A 23,335-nucleotide genomic window follows, 5' to 3' on the forward strand; every position below is an offset into this window, starting at 1 on the left:
CGCCCCGCAACCTCAACCTTGCCCCACGGCGCATCTCAACCCCTCCCCATGGCGCCCCGCAACCTCAACCTTGCCCCACGGCGCACCACAACCTGCCCCATGGAGCACCTCAACCTCAACCTGCCCCACAGCGCACCACAACCTGCCCCATGGCGCACCTCAACCTGCCCCATGGTGCACCTCAACCTGCCCCACAGCGCACCACAACCTGCCCCATGGTGCACCTCAACCTGCCCCATGGTGCACCTCAACCTGCCCCATGGCGCACCACAACCTGCCCCATGGCGCACCTCAACCTCAACCTGCCCCACAGCGCACCACAACCTGCCCCATGGCGCACCTCAACCTGCCCCATGGTGCACCACAACCTGCCCCACAGCACACCACAACCTGCCCCATGGTGCACCTCAACCTGCCCCATGGCACACCACAACCTGCCCCATGGAGCACCTCAACCTCAACCTGCCCCACAGCGCACCACAACCTGCCCCATGGCGCACCTCAACCTGCCCCATGGTGCACCTCAACCTGCCCCACGGCACACCACAACCTGCCCCATGGAGCACCTCAACCTCAACCTGCCCCACGGCGCACCACAACCTGCCCCATGGCCCATCGTGACCTGCCCCATGGTGCCCCTCAACCATGACCTGCCCCACACCGATCCCACGGCAGACGTGGGGCCAGGGCGGGAGGGAGGGGCCCTAGGAGGTGGGGAGGGGGGGGGGGGGCAGCAGTTGGGACCCCCACGTGTGGGGCAGAGCCTGGGTGACCCCCTCCGGGACCTACCGGCTCCTGAGGTTGCGGCTCCTCCTGCTGCAGGCGCTGATGTCCACCCCCCCCCGTCCCGTCCTCAGTGTCCCGCCGGCCCCCCGGCCCTCCACCTCCCGCCATCCCACCATCTCCCCACGGCCTCCGCCTCCTCCGCGTCCCTCCACGTCCCACCATCTCCCCACCTCCTCCGCGTCCCTCCACGTCCCACCATCTCCCCGCCTCCTCCGCGTCCCTCCACCTCTCCACGTCCCTTCGTGTCCCACCATCCCACCATCTCCCCACGGCCTCCCCCTCCTCCATGTCCCACCATCTCCCCACCTCCTCCATGTCCCACCATCTCTCCACGGCCTCCACCTCCTCCATGTCCCACCATCTCCCCACCTCCTCCATGTCCCACCATCTCTCCACGGCCTCCATGTCCCACCATCTCTCCACGTCCCTTCGCCTCTTCCACGTCCCTTCATATCCCACCATCCCACCATCTCCCCACGGCCTCCACCTCCTCCATGTCCCACCATCTCTCCACGTCCTTCACCTCCTCCATGTCCCACCATCTCTCCACGTCCTTCACCTCCTCCACGTCCCTCCACGTCCCGCCATCCCTCCGCCTCCTCCATGTCCCACCATCTCTCCATGTCCCTTCGCCTCCTCCACGTCCCACCATCTCCCGTCTCTCCACCTCCTCCGTATCCCACCACCTCTCCATGTCCTTCGCCTCCTCCATGTCCCTCCACGTCCCACCATCTCTCCACGTCCTTCACCTCCTCCACGTCCCACCATCTCTCTGTGTCCTTCACCTCCTCCATGTCCCACCATCCCTCCACCTCCTCCATGTCCCACCATCTCTCCATGTCCCTTCGCCTCCTCCACGTCCCACCATCTCCCGTCTCCCCACCTCCTCCACGTCCCACCACCTCTCCATGTCCTTCGCCTCATCCACCTCCTCCACGTCCCACCATCTCTCCACCTCCTCCATCTCCCATCGTCTCTCTACGTCCTCCACGTCCCACCATCTCCCCACGGCCTCCACCTCCTCCACGTCCCACCACCTCTCCATGTCCTTCGCCTCCTCCACGTCCCCCCACCGTCCCTCTGTCCCTCCGCCAGCCCCCTCCTCTCTCCCCCCCCCCCCCCCAAGCCGTGTCCGTGTGTCATGTCGTCTCCCCCCCCCCCGTCCATCTGTCACCCCATCCCTCCCCCGCTCCCGGCGCCGCATGACCGACCCCGGGGGACCCGGGCGGCTCCCCTCCCCCGCAGGACTCGGGCCACCGGGGGGGGAGGGGCTCCGGAGGGTCCCTGTGGGGTCCCACGGGGTCTCTATGGGGCTCTACGGGGTTCTGTGGGCCAGAGGGGAGCTCTGTGGGTCAGAGGGGGGGGGTTCTGTGGGTCAGAAGGGGGGGGGGGGGATCTGTGGGGCAGGAGGCGGGGTGGGGACCCGGGGCGCCCTCTCCCCCCCGCCCGCGGGAATGTGTCACCTCGCGGGGACACTTGTCACCTCCCCGATGACAAAGTGGACGCCGTGTTCGGGGACGGCTGCCAGCTCCCCCCCACCCCCCCACCCCCCCGCCCCTTCCCCCCCAGCCCCACGGCCGGCCCCACGGCGCCTCGTTAATGGGGGGGGGGGGGACAGGAGATAACGAACCCCCCGCCCCCCATGTCCCGATATAGACCTGGCAGGGACGAGCTGTCACCACCCCGCGGGTGACAGGACATTGGCCAGGGACCCAGGCGTCCGGGCCCCATAGACCCGCCCCCCCCGTGCCCCATAGACCACCCTACATCCCCCCCCCCACCCCCCACCCCCCCCGCCCCCCCGAGGGGTCCGGGCAGCCCTTGCTCTGCCCTATAGCTCTGCCCCATAGCTCACGCTGCGGGGCGTGACGTGGGGGGGCCCGGATGCCTGGGACCCCGGAGAGACGCCGTGGGGCTGGAGAAATCGGGGGGGGGGGGGGGGCTGCCCTCCTCCCCCTCCCTTATCAGCCGCCCCCTCCCCAGGAATGCTCCTCCCCCCCTGCCCCACGGCGCCCTATAAAGGCCGTGGGGCTGCAGGGCCGCCGTAGGCACCAGCGTGGAGCAGAGAGAGAGGGTGGATGTGGGGGGCACGGGGGGGGGCGGGGGGGGGGGATGTGGGGTGGATACGGGGGGCCCGGGGGGATATGGGGGGCAGAGGGGGGGATGGGGGGGCTATGGGGTGCACAGGGGGGCTATGGGCTCTAACGGGGTGCACGGGGGGCTATGGGGCACCCAGGGGGTCTATGGGGCGAACAGGGGGGCTATGGGGGCACATGGGGGCTATGGGGCACCCAGGGGGTCTATGGGGCGAACAGGGGGTCTATGGGGGCACAGGGGGGCTATGGGGCACCCAGGGGGTCTATGGGGCGAACAGGGGGGCTATGGGGGCACAGGGGGGCTATGGGGCACCCAGGGGGTCTATGGGGCGAACAGGGGGGCTATGGGGCACCCAGGGGGGCTATGGGGCGAACAGGGGGGCTATGGGGCACCCAGGGGGGCTATGGGGGCTATAGGGCGCAGGGATCTATGGGGCGCAGCCCCTCACCCTCCCCGCGCCTCCCCAGCTCCCTCCGTCTTACCTGCCAGACCCATAGACTCCAGGTGAGGGCGGCGCCGTGGGGCAGCCGTGGGGCTGGGCGCTTCGGGGCTGGGGGCGGAGGGGTGCACGCATCGCTATAGGGTCCGTGCACGGCTACGGGGGTCCCTGAATCACTGTGGGGGTCCCTACATCGCTATGGGGGTCTGTGCGTGGCTATAGGGGTCCCTGCGTGGCTATAGGGGTCCTTATGTGGCTATAGGGGTCCCTACATCGCTATGGGGGTCCCTGCGTGGCTATGGGGGTCCCTGCGTGGCTATGGGGGTCCCTGCGTGGCTATGGGGGACCCTGAATCACTATAGGGGTCCCTGCATCGCTATAGGGGTCCCTGCACCGCTATGGGGGTCTGTGCACGGCTATAGGGGTCCCTGCGTGGCTATAGGGGTCCCTGCACCACTATGGGGGTCCCTGCACCACTATGGGGGTCCCTACATCGCTATAGGGGTCCCTGCACCGCTATGGGGGTTCCTATGTCACTATAGGGGTCCCCGCGTGGCTATGGGGGTCCCTGAATCACTATAGGGGTCCCTACATCGCTATAGGGGTCCGTGCAGGGCTATGGGGGTCCTTACGTGGCTATAGGGGTCCCTGCACCGCTATAGGGGTCCCTACATCGCTATGGGGGTCCACACATGGCTATGGGGGTCCCTGAATCACCATAGGGGTCCCTACATCGCTATAGGGGTCCCTGCATGGCTATGGGGGGGTCTGTGCGCAGCTATAGGGGTCCACACGTGGGGTCCCTGCACCGCTCTGGGGGTCCCTGCGTGGGGTCGTCCGCAGCTACGGGGCTCCGCACGCGGCTGGGGGGGAGGGGGGGGGGGCTCCGCCCCCGGCTATAGGGCCCCGTAGGTGACGGGGGGGCCCTGCCGTGGGTCAGGATGGGGGAGGCGGCGGCGCTGGGGGCGGCGGCCCCGTACCTGCGGCAGGGGGAGCGGGAGCGGCTGGCGGCGCAGACCCGGCCCTTCGACCCCCGCAGCGAGTGCTTCGTCCCCCACCCCCGGCAGGAGTTCGTCCGGGGGCGGGTGCTGGGGCGCCAGGGGGGGGACGTCACCGTCCAGACCGAGCTCGGAGAGGTGGGGGGCGAGGGGGGGGGGGGCGGGGGTCAAGGGGGGGGGGAGGGGGGGGGTTAAGGGGCGGGGGGGGGTTGAAGGTTTGGGGGTGCGAGGGGGTGATGGGGCAACCGGGCCCATGGGGGGGGGGCCCCAGCCCATGGGGGGACCTCCCAACCGATGGGGGGGCGCTCTCCAACGCACTGGGGAACCCCCCAAACCCACGGGGCACCCCCCAACCCCATGGGGTCCCCCCCCAACCCATGGAAGACCCCCCCCAACCAATGAGGACCCATCCCAACCCATGGGTCCCCCCCAACTCATGGGTCCCCCCCAACCCACAGGGACATCCCCCAACCCATGGATCCCCCCCAACCCATGGGGACATCCCCAACCCACGGGGACCCTCCCAACCCATGAAGGAACCCCCCCAACCCATGAAGGAACCCCCCAACCCATGGGTCCCCCCCAACCCATGGGGACATCCCCAATCCACGGGGACCCCCCCAACCTATGGGGACCCCCCCAACCCATGGGGACCTCCCCCAACCCATGGGGACCCCCCAACCCACGGGGTCCCCCCCAACCCATGAGGACCAGCCCCAACCCACGGGGACCCCCCCAACCCATGAAGGAACCCCCCCAACCCACAGGTCCCCCCAACCCATGGGGACATCCCCCAACCCACGGGGACATCCCCCAACCCATGAAGGAACCCCCCCAACCCATGGGGTCCTCCCCAACCCACAGGGCGCCCCCCAAGACACCCCCCCACCGTGTCCTCCCCCCCCCCCCCCCAGACCGTGACGGTGAAGGAGGCCGAGGTCCACCAGCAGAACCCCCCAAGTTCGACAAGATCGAGGACATGGCCATGCTGACCTTCCTCCACGAGCCCGCCGTCCTCTACAACCTCAAGGAGCGCTACGCCGCCTGGATGATCTACGTGAGCCTTCCCACAAGCCCCTGGGGCACACCGGAACCAGGCGGGGCCTTCCCCAGAGCCTGCGGGGGCGGGGAGGGGGAAGGGATGGAAGCTGGTGACCCTTCCCTAAAGCTCTTGGGGGACCGAGAACTGGTTGGTCCTTCCAGAGAGTCTTACGGGGCACCTAGAACCTGGTGTGGCTTCCCCGTGGGCTTTGGGGCACCTAGAACCTGGTGTGGCTTCCCCGTGGACTTTGGGGCACCTAGAACCTGGTGTGGCTTCCCCGTGGGCTTTGGGGCACCTAGAACCTGGTGTGGCTTCCCCGTGGGCTTTGGGGCACCTAGAACCTGGGTGTGGCTTCCCCGTGGGGCTTTGGGGCACCTAGAACCTGGTGTGGCTTCCCCGTGGACTTCGGGGCACCTAGACCTGGTGTCCCTTCTCCAGAACCCCGTGGGCCACCCAGACCCAAGACGTCCCATCCCCAGACACCCCGAGGCCACCCAGACCCAAGATGTCCCATCCCCGCCCCCCTTGAGGCCACCCACACCCAAGACGCCCCGTCCCCGCACCCAAGACGTTCCACCTCCAGACCCTTTGGGCTACCTAGAACCCGGGCCGTCCCCTTCCCGCCCCTGGTGGGGGGGAACCTCGTGGCTCTGACCCCCCCGCCCCTTCTCCAGACCTACTCGGGGCTCTTCTGCGTGACGGTCAACCCCTACAAGTGGTTGCCCGTCTACAACGCCGAGGTGGTGGCCGCCTACCGGGGCAAGAAGCGGAGCGAAGCTCCGCCCCACATCTTCTCCATCTCCGACAACGCCTACCAGAACATGCTGACGGGTAGGGACCTCGCGCGGGGACCCCAAACTAGAAGGTTTCGCCCCCCAAAAATGGGTCCCGACCTAGAGCCGGTCCTCACCCGGGAGGACGGAGAACCCCAAACATCTCCCCTAACGTCGTCCCACCTGGCCCGGTCCTCACCCGGGAGGACGGAGAACCCCAAACATCTCCCCTAACGTCGTCCCACCCGGCCCGGTCCTCACCCGGGAGGATGGAGAACCCCAACCCCGAGACCCCAAACATCTCCCCCAACTTCGTCCCGCCTGACCCCTCTTCTCCTCCCGGCAGACCGAGAGAACCAATCCATCCTCATCACGTAAGTCCCCGCCCCCCCACGGCCCTGCCCCATAGCGCTGGGGCGGGATGGAGAAGCCGCCCCGATGTTCTCCAACATCTCACCGTTGCCCCCCCCACCCCGACCCCACCCCGCGCCCAGCGGAGAATCCGGGGCGGGGAAGACGGTCAACACCAAGAGGGTCATCCAATACTTCGCCAGCATCGCCGCCATCGGCGACCGCAAGAAGGAGGCGGCCAATAGCAGCAAGGTGGGTCCTCAGGCCACGCCCCCACCCCACCCCTGGCGCTGAGCGTCCTCCAGCCGTGTCCACACCCAGCCCCCCGCCCACTCGTCCCACCCCCCCCCCCAGGGCACCCTGGAGGACCAAATCATCCAGGCCAACCCCGCCTTGGAGGCCTTCGGCAACGCCAAGACCGTCCGCAACGACAACTCCTCCCGATTCGTGAGTTGGGGGGGGGGGCGGGGCCTAGGGGGGCGGGACCTGCCAGGGGAAGGTGGCCACCTCCCCCTCACGCCGCCCCTCTCCCAGGGGAAGTTCATCCGGATCCACTTCGGGGCCACCGGGAAGTTGGCGTCGGCCGACATCGAGACCTGTGAGTGGGCCGAGGGCTCCATGAGAGGACGTCCGGCTGTCCGTCCGGCTGCCCGCCCGCCCCTCCCTCCCCTCGTCCCACCGGCCATCTGACCCTCCCTCCCTCGGTCCCTCCATCTCCTCGCCCATCCAACCAGCCACCCACCTCCTCGTCCCACCATCCATCCATCTGATCCTCCATCTCCATGTCTTGGTGTCTCCATCCATCCCCTCGTCCCACCATCCATCCATCTGATCCTCCATCTCCATCCCCTCATCCCACCATCCATCCCCTTGTCCCACCATCCATCCCCTCGTCCCACCATCCATCCCCTTGTCCCACCATCCATCCCCTCGTCCCACCATCCATCCATCTGATCCTCCATCTCCATCCCCTCGTCCCACCATCCATCCCCTCGTCCCACCATCCATCCCCTCGTCCCACCATCCATCCCCTCGTCCCACCATCCGTCCATCTGATCCTCCATCTCCATCCCCTCGTCCCACCACCCACCTCCTCGTCCCACCATCCATCCCCTCGTCCCACCATCCGTCCATCTGATCCTCCATCTCCATCCCCTCGTGTCTCCGTCCCCTCGCGTCTCCGTCCACCCCCTCATCCCAACCTCCACCCACCTTCTCTCCCCCCTCCCAGACCTCCTGGAGAAGTCCCGCGTCATCTTCCAGCTGAAGGCCGAGAGGAACTACCACATCTTCTACCAGATCCTCTCCAACAAGAAGCCGGAGCTGCTGGGTGAGTCGGGCACCGCACTCGGCCTTGGGTCTTCTCCTTCCTCGTCCGCTCGTTCTTGGGGCGATTGAGGGCAATTTTGGGGCCGGCCGGCCGCTGGAAACGCTCAGTTTTCGTCTCCGTCCTGGGCCACCGCGGAGCAGAGATGCTTCTCATCACCAACAACCCCTACGACTACAGCTACGTCTCCCAAGGAGAGGTGACCGTGGCCTCCATCGACGACTCGGAAGAGCTGTTGGCAACCGACGTAAGCGGTGGGGCGGGCAGGTGGACATCCCATGGCTGAGGAGAAGGTGAAGTGCCGGGCGGACGGCTGGCGGCGGGTAGAGGACGGACGGAGGAGAGGACGAAGGCGGGGCCGAGAGGGGGATGATGGGAAGGGCGGAGGGATAGGGAGAAGGCGGGCGGGCGGAGCAGGACGAGGCGGGGTGAGGGACAGGAGGTAGGACGCGAGGAGGAGGAGGAGGAGGAGGAGGAGGAGGAGGAGGAGGAGGAGGAGGAGGAGGAGGAGGAGGAGGAGGAGGAGGAGTTCGTGCGCGGAGGTAGGGACGGACGGGCGAGTCCGTGGACGGGACAAGTCCTCAGGTGGATGGATGGAACCAGGGGTAGATGAGGCCACGGATGAGAGTCCTCAGAAGGATGCCCGGACGGGGTGGGGCGCGATGAGTCCGTGGACAGACGAGTCCATGGATGGACGGACGAGGCCTCGGATGGACGGACGAGGCTTCGGACGGATACGAGTCCTTGGGCGGACGGACGGGCCGAAGATGAGGAAGGGCGAGACGGTGGCCAGCGGAAGGGACACGCCCTCAGCTGGGCGGTGGGGGTGGCGGGGCCCTCTCCGACCTCCGCCCGCCCCACAGAGCGCTTTCGACGTCCTGGGCTTCACCGCCGAGGAGAAGGCCGGCGTCTACAAGCTGACGGGCGCCATCATGCACTTCGGCAACATGAAGTTCAAGCAGAAGCAACGGGAGGAGCAGGCGGAGCCGGACGGCACCGAAGGCGGGTCGAGGGGGGGACGGGACACACGACAGGTTTTGGGGTCACCGGGCTCCCTCCAAGCCCGGGGCGAGGTGGAACCTGACCAGGTGTCTCCTCCACGCTCCGCAGATGCCGACAAGTCGGCCTACCTGATGGGGCTGAACTCGGCCGATCTTCTCAAGGGGTTGTGCCACCCCCGGGTGAAGGTGGGCAACGAGTACGTCACCAAGGGGCAGAACGTCCAGCAGGTGTACTACTCCATCGGGGCCTTGGCCAAGGCCGTCTACGAGAAGATGTTCAACTGGATGGTGACCAGGATCAACAACTCGCTGGAGACCAAGCAGCCGCGGCAGTACTTCATCGGCGTGCTGGACATCGCCGGCTTCGAGATCTTCGACGTGAGGCCCGAGGGGGCCGCGGGGTGGTTGCGTTGGTCCTCTTGGGGGTTGGGTTGATCCAGCTGGGGGTTGAGTCGATCTCCTTAAGCTTCACGTTGACCTTCGCTGGAAACTTGGCCTCTTTGGGCGTTGCGTTGACCCCGTTGGGTGTCGAGTTGACCTCGTTGATGCCATTGGGCGTTACGTTGACCCCGTTGGGTCTCACGTTGCCCCTAATCATCTCATTGGGCGTTCTGTTGACCCTGTTGGGTGTCAAGCTGACCCCGTTGATCCCACCGGGTGTTGTGTTGACCCTCTGGGACGTTCAGTTGATCCTGTTCATCCCATTGGATACTATGTTGACCTCGTTGGGTGCCGAGTTGACCCCGTTGATCCCATCGGGCGTTACATTGACCCCGTTGGGTGTCGGGTGGACCCTGTTAGGTGCTGGGTTGACCCCGTTGATCCCATCGGGTGTTACGTTGACCCCATTGGGTGCCGGGCTGACCCCATTGGGTGTCAGGTTGACTCCATTGATCCCATTGGGCGTTATGTTGACCCCATTGGGTGCCGGGTTGACCCCGTTGACCCCATTGGGTGCCGGGTTGACCCCATTGATCCCATCGGGCGTCACGTTGACCCCGTTGGGTGCCGGGTTGACCCCGTTGATCCCACTGGGTGCCGAGTTGACCCCGTTGGGTGTCGGGTTGACCCCGTTGGGTGTCGGGTTGACCCCATTGATCCCATCGGGCGTCACGTTGACCCCGTTGGGTGCCGGGTTGACCCCGTTGATCCCATCGGGCGTCACGTTGACCCCGCCGGCCGTCCCCTCTCTCCTTCCCCAGTTCAACAGCTTCGAGCAGCTCTGCATCAACTTCACCAACGAGAAGCTGCAGCAGTTCTTCAACCACCACATGTTCGTGCTGGAGCAGGAGGAGTACAAGAAGGAGGGGATCGAGTGGGAGTTCATCGACTTCGGCATGGACCTCCAGGCCTGCATCGACCTCATCGAGAAGGTACCACCTCCCCCAGGGCCTCCTGGGGGCTGAGGGGGCTCCCGGAGAAGGATCCTTCCGCCTGGAGATCGCCGGGGACCCCGAAGGCGGCCGGTCGGGTTGCGCTTGGCGTCCTCCATGGCCAACGAGGTCTTCTCCTCCCCAGCCCATGGGGATCATGTCCATCCTGGAGGAGGAGTGCATGTTCCCCAAGGCCACGGACATGACCTTCAAGGCCAAGCTCTTCGATAATCACCTGGGCAAGTCGGCCAACTTTGGGAAGCCGCGCAACGTCAAGGGGAAGCCGGAGGCCCACTTCTCGCTCATCCACTACGCCGGCACGGTGGACTACAACATCATTGGGTGGCTGGAGAAGAACAAGGACCCCCTCAACGAGACGGTGGTGGGGCTCTACCAGAAATCGGCCCTCAAGCTCTTGGCCAACCTCTTCTCCAACTACGCCGGGGCAGATGCCGGTGCGTGGGCGGAGGGTTGGGCGACGGAGGGAGGGGTGGATGGAGAAGGCAGTTGCCCACAAGGGTCGCCTCCTTTCCTGCCGCTCCCCACCCCTCTTTTCCCCACCCCAGGCGGCGATGGAGGGAAGGGGAAAGGAGCCAAGAAGAAAGGTTCCTCCTTCCAGACCGTCTCAGCTCTGCACCGGGTGAGGGACCTACGTAGGGGACCCGCCCTGGGGCAGAGGGAGGGCAACCCCCGCCCGGATGATCGCCCCGCCGCCCCCCGGCTCCTCCCCTGCTGGCCCATTGGTCAGCCTCTTCTCTCCTCCCTCCTCGCCAGGAGAACCTCAACAAGCTGATGACCAACCTCAAGACCACCCACCCCCATTTCGTCCGCTGCATCATCCCCAACGAGCGGAAGGCGCCGGGTGAGAAAAGGGCGGGGACGGGGAACGAGGACGTTGGGTGTGGCTCGTGGCTGACCCCACCCCTCTAACCCACCACCAGGCGTGATGGACAACCCCCTGGTGATGCACCAGCTCCGCTGCAACGGGGTGCTGGAGGGCATCCGCATCTGCCGCAAGGGCTTCCCCAACCGCATCCTCTACGGGGACTTCCGCCAGCGGTAGGCACGGAGGAGAAGATGCGGGGAGGGGGTGGACAACCCCACCGGGGCTGATCCTGGGGGGGGGGGGGTGTCCCCATCCTCTCTGGCCCCCCAGGTACCGCATCCTGAACCCCGCCGCCATCCCCGAGGGCCAGTTCATCGACAGCCGCAAGGGCGCCGAGAAGCTCCTGGGGTCCATTGACGTCGACCACAACCAGTACAAGTTCGGGCACACCAAGGTGAGGGCGCGCGGTCTCTGTTCCCCGCAGTCCCACCACCCACGAGGTCACGTGGGCCGCGCGGCCCCACCGTCCACGTGTCCACCCGCCCATCCACAGCTCCGCCGGCCCTTCCATCCACCCACCGAACCATCAGCCCGTCCAACCGTCCACCAACCCTTCCCGTCTCCTCACCCGCCTGCCCGCCCGTCTCCTCCTCACCCGCCTCCTTCCTCCGCCAGGTCTTCTTCAAGGCCGGGCTGCTGGGGCTGCTGGAGGAGATGCGGGACGAGCGCCTCTCCCGCATCATCACCCGCATCCAGGCTCAGGCCCGGGGTCAGCTCATGCGCATCGAGTTCAAGAAGATCCTGGAGCGCCGGTGAGAGGGGGACGGGTCTTTCTCCTCGGGGAGGGACCTCCAGTGGGTCACCAGGTCCACGGGGTGGTAGCACCTGTGTCCCCATCGTAGGGACGCGCTCTTGGTGATCCAGTGGAACATCCGGGCCTTCATGGGGGTGAAGAACTGGCCCTGGATGAAGCTCTACTTCAAGATCAAGCCCTTGCTGAAGAGCGCCGAGACGGAGAAGGAGATGCAGGTGGGAGGAGGTGGCGGAGCGGGTGGGTCGGGACAAGCGGTGACGTGGGTTGGGTGGGGTGGATGGATGGAGGGGATTGGACGTTGCTGTCGGTCTCCTGGGCTCTGGCGCAGACCATGAAGGAGGAGTTTGGGCGGCTGAAGGAGGCCCTGGAGAAGTCGGAGGCCCGGCGGAAGGAGCTGGAGGAGAAGATGGTCTCGCTGCTGCAGGAGAAGAACGACCTTCAGCTCCAAGTGCAGGCCGTGAGTGAGATCGCCCCCCAAAACCACGTCAAGGGGGTGACACGGCTCAAACCACCCACCCCCCCACCCCCCCCCCGGGGCACCCCACTTCACCCGCCGCCCCAACGCAGGAGCAGGACAACCTCAACGACGCCGAGGAGCGCTGCGACCAGCTGATCAAGAACAAGATCCAGCTGGAGGCCAAGGCGAAGGAGCTGACGGAGCGGCTGGAGGACGAGGAGGAGATGAACGCCGAGCTGACGGCCAAGAAGAGGAAGCTGGAGGACGAGTGCTCGGAGCTGAAGAAGGACATCGATGACCTGGAGCTGACTCTGGCCAAGGTGGAGAAGGAGAAACACGCCACCGAGAACAAGGTGAGGGCGAGGAGAGGCCTTGACCCCAAGCTGAGGAGACTCGAGTCAACTCGGCCCGGCTGGGTTGGGTCGAGGAGATCCCAGGCTGGTTGGGTTGGTCTACATCAAGAAGACTCAAGGCCCTTTGGGTTCTCCCGCACCGAAGTGGCCTCACTGGCCAAGGCCAACAGCAACCTCCCCCAGCTCTGCCCTACCGCTGGCACCAAGCTGGAGGCCCGATGTTTCTCCTCCCGCAGGTCAAGAACCTCACAGAGGAGATGGCCGGGCTGGACGAGACCATCGCCAAGCTGACGAAGGAGAAGAAGGCCCTGCAAGAAGCTCACCAGCAAGCGCTGGATGACCTGCAGGCGGAGGAAGACAAGGTCAACACCTTGACGAAGGCCAAAGCCAAGCTGGAACAGCAGGCGGACGACGTGAGTGTGGGCCGGTCCCACCACCGGCACTGCCGAGGCGCTTCCTGGGGCAGAGGTGATGAAAACCTGAGGTTTCTCCCCGTTTCTCTGTTTCCACGCAGCTCGAAGGTTCCCTGGAGCAGGAGAAGAAGATCCGGATGGACCTGGAACGGGCCAAGAGGAAGCTGGAAGGCGACTTGAAGCTGAACCAGGAGAACATCATGGATCTGGAGAACGACAAGCAGCAGCTGGAGGAGAAGCTCAAGAAGTGAGGCTGGACCTTCCTCCCCGGTCCGACCCGGTCAGGGGGCGCAGGCAGAGACCTCAGCGCTCTCCGCCTTCCCCTGCAGGAAAGAGTTTGAGATCCACCAGCAGAACAGCAAGATCGAGGACGAGCAGGCGCTGGCCCTGCAGCTCCAGAAGAAGCTGAAAGAGCTGCAGGTGAGGGATCTAGTCTCCGCCTAGTTGGGTTGGGCTGAAGAGCCTCCAGCCGGTTGGGTTGGGCTGAAGAGCCTCCAGCCGGTTGGGTTGACTTGAGTTGAGTTGAAGAGTCTCCAATGAGTTGGGTTGAGCCGAGTTGAGTGGAAGAGTCTGCGGTTGGTTTGGTTGACTTGAGTTGACTGGAAGAGTCTCCAATGAGTTGGGCTGAAGGGTCTCCAGCTGGTTGGGCTGAAGGGTCTCCAGCTGGTTGGGCTGAGCGGAGCGGATGAGTTGGGCGGAGTCAAGCCCGATGATGGCGTCCCTGTCCCCGGACCGCAGGCGCGGATCGAGGAGCTGGAGGAGGAGCTGGAGGCGGAGCGGACGGGCAGGGCCAAGGTGGAGAAGCTGCGCTCGGACCTGTCGCGGGAGCTGGAGGAGATCAGCGAGCGGCTGGAGGAGGCGGGCGGCGCCACCTCGGTGCAGGTCGAGCTCAACAAGAAGCGGGAGGCGGAGTTCCAGAAGATGCGGCGGGACCTGGAGGAGGCCACGCTGCAGCACGAGGCCACGGCCGCCGCCCTGCGCAAGAAGCACGCCGACAGCGTGGCCGAGCTCAGCGAGCAGATCGACAACCTGCAGCGCGTCAAGCAGAAGCTGGAGAAGGAGAAGAGCGAGCTCAAGCTGGAGCTGGACGACGTCGCCTCCAACATGGAGCAGCTGATCAAGGCCAAGGTAGGAGGAGGCCAAGGCGGACATCTCATCTCCACCGTGGCCACCAGCCTCCCGCTTCAGCCCTCCCCTCCGTCCTTTGCCCCTCCAAGGTGGGCACGGAGAAGGTCTCCCGCACCCTGGAGGACCAGGCAGCCGAGCACCGGGCTAAGCTGGAGGAGACCCAACGAGCCCTCAACGACACCAGCACCCAGCGGGCCAAGCTCCAGACCGAGAACGGTGGGAGCCCTGACCCACGGCACCCCCCCCCGCCCCCCACCTTCGCCCCCCGCCCCACCCCTGAAGACCCTCCCTACCTCTGCAGGAGAGCTGTCCCGCCAGCTGGAGGAGAAGGAGGCCCTCGTCTCTCAGCTCACCAGGGGCAAGCAGTCGTACACCCAGCAGATGGAGGACCTGAAGCGGCAGCTGGAGGAGGAAATGAAGGTGAGGTTCACGGGGCGGCCGAGAAGACCACTGCGGTCTGGGGGTCTCCAGGAGGGCCACAAGACGAGGTCTCCTTCGCCCTCAGGGTGGTAGCACCAAAAAGGAGTCAAGTTCAGGCTGGTTGGGTTGGGCGGTTCCATCTAAGGGCGGTTCCATCCCAAGGGCGGTTCCATCCCAAGGGCGGTTCCGTTGGGTTGCGCTGGTCTAACGGCGGCCGGGTTGGGCTGAGCAGGTCGGCTGGGAGGCGGTTGGGTTGGTCTCCAGGCGGTTGGTTGGGTGGCGTTGGACCAGGTGAAGTCAGACCGGGCCGGCCTAAAGATGGTTGGGTGGGTCTAGAGGCGTTGAGGTTGGGACGGTCTAAAGAAGGTTGGGATGAGAAACACCACCGCTTACTGAGCGGGAGCACCCCGAGATGGCTCCGGGTGACGTGGAGCCAACGGTCCCACCTTCTCCTCGCCCCCAGGCCAAGAACGCGCTGGCCCACGCCCTCCAGTCGGCCCGGCACGACTGCGACCTGCTGCGGGAGCAGTACGAGGAGGAGACGGAGGCCAAGGCCGAGCTCCAGCGGTCGCTCTCCAAGGCCAACTCCGAGGTGGCGCAGTGGAGGACCAAGTACGAGACGGACGCCATCCAGCGCACCGAGGAGCTGGAGGAGGCCAAGTGAGTCGTCTCCCCGTGGAGGGAGACAACGGTGGGGGACAAAAGCGTCCCCAAGGTGGGAAGGCCGTGAGCTCCCCTCCAAGCTTTCGGGCCGTCCTTGAGGGCAGTTGGAGGAGAAGGTCCAGGTCCTGCCCGAGGGCAACCGAGATGGGGTTTGGGACCGGACAACCTCTTGGACCGTGAGGGTGGACCTCTGAGGAGGCTGGAGAAGACCCCTCCACCACGCGGGCAATCCCGCGGGGGGTGGGGGGGGGGCAGCTCCTATGGGGCAGGGGAGACAGGACACCCCGCTGCCGTAGAAAGATCCGGAGCAGGTAGAGGGACCCGGAGATGGTAGAGGAGATACAGAGCAGAGCCTTGGCCTACCTCTGGGTGGAAGAAGGTTTGGGTTGGCCCGCTTGGTCCATGGGTCACCACAGCCGGGTGTCTCGGTTGTCCCCCGGGGCAGGAAGAAGCTGGCCCAGCGGCTGCAGGAGGCCGAGGAGGCGGTGGAGGCGGTCAACGCCAAGTGCTCCTCCCTGGAGAAGACCAAGCACCGGCTGCAGAACGAGATCGAGGACCTGATGGCGGACGTGGAACGGTCGAACGCGGCCGCCGCCGCCCTGGACAAGAAGCAGAGGAACTTCGACAAGGTGGGAGCAGGTGGGGGTGGTGGGACGGCAGGAGACGGGGACACGTGGAGACAGGGTGACCACTCGCTTGGCCCCAGATCATGGCGGAGTGGAAGCAGAAGTTCGAGGAGTCGCAGACGGAGCTGGAGGCGTCGCAGAAGGAGGCCAGGGCCCTCAGCACCGAGCTCTTCAAGCTGAAGAACGCCTACGAGGAGTCGCTCGAGCACCTGGAGACCTTCAAGAGGGAGAACAAGAACCTCCAAGGTGAGACCACGGCGCCCCTCTGCCCACCGGCGGTGCTCTCCACCGCCTGCCCCGCCGTCTGATGGGATCTCACCCGTGCAGAGGAGATCTCGGACCTCACGGAGCAGCTGGGCGCCAGCCACAAGACCATCCACGAGCTGGAGAAGGTCCGGAAGCAGCTGGACGCCGAGAAGCTGGAGCTTCAAGCCGCCCTGGAGGAGGCTGAGGTGAGCCAAGCCACGTCCCCACGCCCCCCCCCCCTGCGGTCTCCCCCGCGGTCCTCAACGTCCCCTCCGTCCCCCCCCAGGCCTCTCTGGAGCACGAGGAGGGGAAGATCTTGAGGGCCCAGCTGGAGTTCAACCAGGTCAAGGCGGACTACGAGCGCAAGCTGGCCGAGAAGGACGAGGAGATGGAGCAGGCCAAGCGCAACCACCTGCGGGTGGTGGACTCGCTGCAGACCTCGCTGGACGCCGAGACCCGGAGCCGCAACGAGGCCCTGAGGCTGAAGAAGAAGATGGAGGGCGACCTCAACGAGATGGAGATCCAGCTCAGCCACGCCAACCGCATCGCCGCCGAGGCCCAGAAGCAAGTCAAGACGCTGCAGGGCTACCTCAAGGTACCCATCGGACGCCTGTCCCGTGAGGGGTTGAGGGGTGGCCGTCCCCACCGCCCCACGGCGGCCCCTGGGTGGACCTCCACCCCCCTTCCCCGCCCTCCCCGCTCACCGTCTTCCCACCACGCTGCCTTGCAGGACACCCAACTGCAGCTGGATGACGTGGTCAGGGCCAACGAGGACCTGAAGGAGAACATCGCCATCGTGGAGCGGAGGAACAACCTCCTGCAGTCGGAGCTGGAGGAGCTACGGGCGGTGGTGGAGCAGACCGAGAGGGCCCGCAAGTTGGCCGAGCAGGAGCTGATCGAGGCCAGCGAGAGGGTCCAGCTCCTCCACTCGCAGGTGAGGACGCCCTGCTGAAGACTCCTCCCTTGTATCACCTAGAACGTCCCGCTGGAGAACGGGATGGCCACGGGGTCCTTCAAAGACCCCCCCAGTCCCGTCTCCTCACTGCCAAGCCCCTGAGATACCTGCTGGGCCAAATCCCCCTCTGAGAGCTGCCAAACCGGGGCCAAACGTGTGTGTGTCCCCCCGCCCGGTGACAACCCGCCCACCAAACCCCCCCCCCTCAACGTGGCTCCCCTGCTACCTCCGTGGTCCTCTCTTCCAGAACACCAGCCTCATCAACCAGAAGAAGAAGATGGAGGCCGACGTCTCCCAGCTGCAGACGGAGGTGGAAGAGGCCATCCAGGAGTGCAGGAACGCCGAGGAGAAGGCCAAGAAGGCCGTCACCGACGTGAGCGCCGTGGCGGGACCGGCATCTAGGACGCCTTCCGCCATCGGGTCGGGGAGAACGTGCCTGGGACCTCCTTCTCTGACGGCTTCTCTCCTCGGGCAGGCGGCCATGATGGCGGAGGAGCTGAAGAAGGAGCAGGACACCAGCGCCCACCTGGAGCGGATGAAGAAGAACATGGAGCAGACCATCAAGGACCTGCAGCTGCGGCTGGACGAGGCCGAGCAGTTGGCCCTCAAGGGGGGCAAGAAGCAGCTGCAGAAGCTGGAGGCCCGCGTGAGGGAGCTGGAGAACGAGCTGGAGGCCGAGCAGAAGCGCAACGCCGAGAGCGTCAAGGGCCTCCGCAAGTCCGAGCGGCGCGTCAAGGAGCTCAGCTACCAGGTGGGGCCACCGCAGCCCGGCCCTTCTTCGTCCAGACCCGTGGCGCGACCTAAAACACAGCAGAGCTGCTGGCCACGGGGACAGGGATGACCCGGAACATCACCCGCTGCTCCTCTATCCATGGAGCTAGAACAGGGTTGACCTGGTAGTCGTAGGTACGCAGATGACCCAGAAGGTTGACCTGGTGGCCACAGGGACACCAATGACCCAGAACGTTGACCTGGTGGCCACAGGGACACCAATGACCCAGAAAACGTTGACCTGGTGGCCGCAGGGACACCAATGACCCAGAAAACGTTGACCTGGTGGCCGCAGGGACACCAATGACCCAGAAAACGTTGACCTGGTGGCCGCAGGGACACCAATGACCCAGAAGGTTGACCTGGTGGCCACAGGGACACCAATGACCCAGAAAACGTTGACCTGGTGGCCGCAGGGACACCAATGACCCAGAAGGTTGACCTGGTGGCCGCAGGGACACCAACGACCCAGAAAACGTTGACCTGGTGGCCGCAGGGACACCAATGACCCAGAAAACGTTGACCTGGTGGCCGCAGGGACACCAATGACCCAGAACATCGCCCGCTGCCCCTCTATCCATGGGCATAGAACATGGTTGACCTGGTGGCCACGGGGACACGGAAGGTTGACCTGGTGGTTGTTAGGTACACAGGTGAGCCAGAACGTTGACCCGGTGGCCCAGGGGGACATGGATGACCCAAAACATTGACCTGGTGGCTGTAGGGACACGGTTGACCCAGAACACTGACCTGGTGGCCATAGGAACATGGGCGACCCAGAACATCACCCGTTGCCTCCACACCCACAGAGATACAGGACAAAAGAGACCTAGACCTCACCCATTGCCGTAGAGTGACCTAGAACGCGACTGACCCTGTGGCCACAGGGTCACAGAGAAGCTAGACCACAGCTCAGCCTCCGCCCAGGAGGTCTCCAGGCAGGGAAACTGAGGCACAGCGAGGGCCCAGGAGAGCTGGTCGTGGCCTGGGGCCGGTCTCCAGCCCCGTCTCTCTCCTCCCCGCAGACGGAGGAGGACAAGAAGAACCTGCTGCGGCTGCAGGACCTGGTGGACAAGCTGCAGATGAAAGTCAAGGCCTACAAGCGGCAGGCGGAGGAGGCGGTGGGTGCCCAGAGGGGGCGGGGGGAGGGACGGGAGGGACGGGTGGACGGAGGGTGGGACGGACGGAAGGGTGGTGGGACGGACGGAAGGGTGGTGGGACGGAGAGAGGGAAGGCGGGACGGATGGAAGAAGAAGAAGGGCGGATGGACGGGCGGAGGGCAGGACAGCCGGGCGGGGGGCAGCCCCACTGACCCCCCCCCCACCCGCCCCCCCGCCCCCCCCCCAGGAGGAACAGGCCAACACCAACCTGGCCAAGTTCCGCAAGGCGCAGCACGAGCTGGACGAGGCGGAGGAGCGCGCCGACATCGCCGAGTCCCAGGTCAACAAGCTGCGGGCCAAGAGCCGCGACATCGGAGCCAAGGTGGGACCGACCCCCCCCCCCGAGCCCCGCCCCGCCCCACCAACCTCCCCCTCACCCCCCGTCTTCTCTCTCCCACCCCACCCCAGAAGCTGCACGATGAGGAGTGACCCCACCGCCACCGTGAGGAGTGACCCCACCGCCACGAGTGACCCCACCGCCACAAGTGACCCCACCGCCACAAGTGACCCCACCACCACGAGTGACCCCACCACCGCCCACCCCCCGCCCAAGACGGGGGCCTGACGACGTAGAAGTAGTTAATTAATTAACGACGACCGGAAGAACCCGGGCGTCCGGGAGTGGGGGGGGGGGGGGGGGGAGGGACACAATGTCTCCTCGCCCACCCCACCCCCCCAAAAAAAAACCCAACACCAAAACACGACCACAGAGAAGCATCAGTCACGGAAGAGGTTTAAATGGCGCCCAAAATTGGGGGGGGGCTGGGGTGGTTATGGGGCGGGGCTATGGGGTGGTTATGGGGCGGGGGACCGGGGAATTATGGGACACCAGTTTGAGGGGGGGCAGGGGGGGCAGGGCGGGGGGTGTCTCCAATTAGGTTGAGTCCATGTCGGGGTCTGGAAGAGAAGGAGAAGGGGGTTGGAGAAGATGGTGGCCGAGGGGACCCAGGGGTCCGGGGGCCCCGCCCGCCCCCCCCCCCCAAGGGACCCGGGTCACTCACCCTGTCCCACCGCCGGGGCCACCTCGGCGCGGTAGGTGACGAAGGCGTCGAAGGCGAAGAGGAAGGAGAGGATGAGGCCGAAGGTCTGGGGAGGAGAAAAGGCGGCGGGGGCCTGGTCGGCCGGAGGGCGGGGCACGGGGAGGCGGGGCTTGGGGGGGGGGGGGCACTCACAAAGGTGGTGGCGGCCAAGGCGTCCCGGGAGGCGGCCAGGGCCACCAGAGCCACGACGAGGAAGATGATGGTCCCGCTGACGGCCCGGAGGAGGTCCTGGGGGGGGAGACACGGAGACTTGGGGGGACACCACGGGGACGCGAGGAGGACACGATGGGGGACACCACGGGGACGCGGGAAGGACATGGTGGGGGACACGAGAAGGACACGATGGGGACGTGAGGAGGACACGATGGGGGACACCATGGGGGACACCATGGGGGACACGAGAAGGACATGGTGGGGGACAGCACGGGGGCGTGAGGAGGACACCATGGGGGACACGAGAAGGACACCATGGGGGACACCATGGGGACATGGGAAGGACACGATGGGGGACACGAGAAGGACACGATGGGGGACACCATGGGGACATGGGAAGGACACGATGGGGGACACCACGGGGACATGGGAAGGACACGATGGGGGACACCACGGGGACACAGGAAGGACATGATGGGGGACACGAGAAGGACACGATGGGGGACACGGGAAGGACACGATGGGGGACACCATAGGGACGCGAGGAGGACACGATGGGGGACACCACGGGGACGTGAGGAGGACACCGTGGGGGACACGAGAAGGACACGATGGGGGACACGGGAAAGACACGATGGGGGACACCATGGGGACATGAGAAGGACATGATGGGGGACACGAGAAGAACACGATGGGGGACACCATGGGGACACGAGAAGGACACGAGAAGGACACGATGGGGGACACCATGGGGACAAGGGAAGAACACGATGGGGGACATGAGAAGGACATGATGGGGGACACCACGGGGACACGAGAAGGACGCAATGGGGGGACACCACGGGGGGACATGAGAGGGGACACCAGGAGATGCCAAGTTGACGCCAAGGGGACACGGGGGACACGGCCGGGGGACACGAGAGGGGACGCTGCGAGGACACCGTGGGGGCAACCAGGAGATGCCAAGGCGGACGCCGAGGGGACACGCCACGGGGCTGACACCACTGGGGGACACCAGGAGATGCCGAGGCGGACACCAAGGGGAGACCAGGAGACGCCAAAGGGGCCACGAGAGGGGACATTGTGGGGTGACACCGCGGGGGGACACCGCGGGGGGACACCAGGAGTTGCCAAGGCGGATCCCAAGGGGGGACGTGAGAGGGGACACCGTGGCGGACGCCAAGGGGACGACACCACGGAGGAACACCAGGAGATACCAAGGTGGACGCGAAAGGGGACGCGCCGCGGGGGACACCACGATGGACACCGAGGGGACGCTGTAGGGTGACACCGTGGGGGGGGGGGGGGGGGACGGGACACCGGGAGATGCTGAGGCGGACACCCAGGGGACACCGCCGAGGAGGGGACACCACGGTGGGACACCAGAAGATGCCAAGGCGGACGCGGAGGGGGCCGCCGTGGGGCCACGTACCAGGCAGGGCCCGTAGCCGTGGGGCAGGCGGGGGGGGTCCCGCAGCAGCCGCCCCCCCAGGGCGGCCGCCCCCCCCAGGGTCTGCAGCAGCGCCGGGGCCAGCGTGGGGGGCGCGGGGGGGGCCAGCAGCCCCACAACCGCCCCACACAGCGCCTGGGGGGCGCGGGGACTTGGGGGGCACAGCAGACCCACAGCGCCCCATGGGGGCCTACGGCACCCCCGTAGAGACCCCCCCCCAGCACCGCACAGAGCCCCCAGCACCTCCATAGCCCCCTACAGTGCCCCATAGCAGCCCCCAGAGCCCCAGAGCCCCCCCATAGCACCCCCACAGTGTCCCCCCAGCACCCCCATAGCCCCCTGCAGTGCCCCATAGCAGCCCCCAGAGCCCCTGAGCACCCCTTTATTGCCCCCCCTGAGCCCCCCCGAGCCCCATAGCACCCCCATAGCACCCCCCAGCACCCCCATGGCCCCCCCAGTGCCCCCCAGCACCCCCATAGTGCCCCCCAGCACCCCCACGGCCCCCCCAGTGCCCCACAACACCCCCATAGTGTCCCCCAGCGCCCCACAACACCCCCATAGTGCCCCCCAACGCCCCCCAACACCCCCCAACACCCCCCACAGTGCCCCCGGCGCCCCCATGGCCCCCCCAGCGCCCCACAACACCCCCCCAGCGCCCCCCATTTCCCTCCCCTACCAGCTGGGCCCCCAGCAGCAGCCCTTTGGGAGTGCGCAGGACCCCCAGGTCGAAGGCCCCGGCCGGCTCCTGCTGCCCCATAGCGGGGGGGGACCTGTGGGGCTGGGACACCGGGGGGGGGGGACGACAAACACGACAGACAGATGATGGGGGACACGTGGGTGTCCCCCCCTGGCTCCCGTGACAGGCGCCACCGGGACAGGGGACAAAGGGACCTTGTGCAGGGACTGGGAGGGAGCGGGCGGGGCTGGGGGGGCCCTGGGAGGCCGGGGGGGGGGGGGCGGGGGGGGTGACAGCGGGACACGGGGAGTGACTGGGAGGCACTGGGGGGGTGACAGGGACACCCCCCCACACACCCTCCACCTGCCCCTGGAGGGCCACAGTCCCACCCGGGAGGACCTTCAACTTCACCTCGTCTCCACCGGAGGACTGAGCCACCTTCTGCCTGTGCTGGAGGACTGAGCCACCTTCTGCCTGTGCTGGAGGACCTCCCTGGAGGACTGAGCCACCGTCTGCCTGTGCTGGAGGACCTCCCTGGAGGACTGAGCCACCGTCTGCCTGTGCTGGAGGACCTCCCTGGAGGACTGAGCCACCTTCTGCCTGGCCTGGAGAACTGAGTCACTGTCTGCCTGTGCTGGAGGACCTCCCTGGAGGACTGAGCCACCGTCTGCCTGTGCTGGAGGACCTCCCTGGAGGACTGAGCCACCGTCTGCCTGTGCTGGAGGACCTCCCTGGAGGACTGAGCCACCGTCTGCCTGGCCTGGAGGACCTCCCTGGAGGACTGAGCCACCGTCTGCCTGTGCTAGAGGACCTCCCTGGAGGACTGAGCCACCTTCTGCCTGTGCTGGAGGACCTCCCTGGAGAACTAAGTCACTTTCTGCCTGTCCTGGAGGACGGCCTTGGAGGACTGAGCCACCTTCTGCCTGTCGGAGGACCTCGGCCTACCTTCTGCCTGTCCTGGAGGACCTTGGTCCTGCCTCCAATGACTGCTGCTTGT

General features: G+C 66.4%; 2 protein-coding genes across 2 annotated transcripts; one reads left to right on the forward strand and one right to left on the reverse strand.

The window, feature by feature from the left end:
- The first annotated feature begins 4,263 nt into the window (after positions 1 to 4,263).
- LOC143173799 (myosin-6-like) lies at positions 4,264 to 19,584 on the forward strand. Its single transcript, XM_076363944.1, is given in 38 exon segments — positions 4,264 to 4,458; positions 5,235 to 5,277; positions 5,280 to 5,377; positions 6,037 to 6,193; positions 6,482 to 6,509; positions 6,630 to 6,738; positions 6,841 to 6,933; positions 7,021 to 7,084; positions 7,718 to 7,816; positions 7,957 to 8,060; positions 8,677 to 8,815; positions 8,924 to 9,192; positions 10,017 to 10,187; positions 10,333 to 10,642; positions 10,754 to 10,827; positions 10,962 to 11,049; positions 11,129 to 11,246; positions 11,344 to 11,467; positions 11,689 to 11,825; positions 11,916 to 12,042; positions 12,156 to 12,284; positions 12,395 to 12,637; positions 12,874 to 13,050; positions 13,152 to 13,297; positions 13,380 to 13,470; positions 13,789 to 14,178; positions 14,268 to 14,394; positions 14,480 to 14,598; positions 15,062 to 15,258; positions 15,707 to 15,890; positions 15,968 to 16,133; positions 16,215 to 16,339; positions 16,420 to 16,728; positions 16,864 to 17,067; positions 17,336 to 17,461; positions 17,564 to 17,839; positions 18,885 to 18,980; positions 19,207 to 19,584. Coding segments are annotated over 38 exon segments (6,030 nt in total).
- Positions 19,585 to 19,856: 272 nt separating this feature from the next.
- Positions 19,857 to 22,419, reverse strand: LOC143173800 (CKLF-like MARVEL transmembrane domain-containing protein 5). The gene is made up of 5 exons (XM_076363945.1): positions 22,339 to 22,419; positions 21,645 to 21,797; positions 20,192 to 20,287; positions 20,021 to 20,105; positions 19,857 to 19,916 (listed from the first exon to the last, which is right to left on the reverse strand). The coding sequence occupies exons 1-5, from the start codon at positions 22,417 to 22,419 to the stop codon at positions 19,894 to 19,896; spliced, it is 438 nt and encodes a 145-aa protein (XP_076220060.1). The 3' UTR covers positions 19,857 to 19,893.
- Positions 22,420 to 23,335: the final 916 nt, after the last annotated feature.

Source organism: Aptenodytes patagonicus, unplaced genomic scaffold (assembly GCF_965638725.1).
Source record: "Aptenodytes patagonicus unplaced genomic scaffold, bAptPat1.pri.cur scaffold_304, whole genome shotgun sequence".
In the NCBI taxonomy this organism is placed as follows: Eukaryota; Metazoa; Chordata; class Aves; order Sphenisciformes; family Spheniscidae; genus Aptenodytes; species Aptenodytes patagonicus.

Coding starts and splice junctions, on each gene's coding strand:
- LOC143173800 (XM_076363945.1), bottom strand. CDS start 22,419: ATGGGGCAGCAGGAGCCGGCCGGGGCCTTCGACCTGGGGGTCCTGCGC. Junction 20,288..21,644: donor ACGGCTACGGGCCCTGCCTG/GTACGTGGCCCC, acceptor CTCCCCCCCCAG/GACCTCCTCCGGGCCGTCAG. Junction 20,106..20,191: donor CCTTGGCCGCCACCACCTTT/GTGAGTGCCCCC, acceptor TCTCCTCCCCAG/ACCTTCGGCCTCATCCTCTC.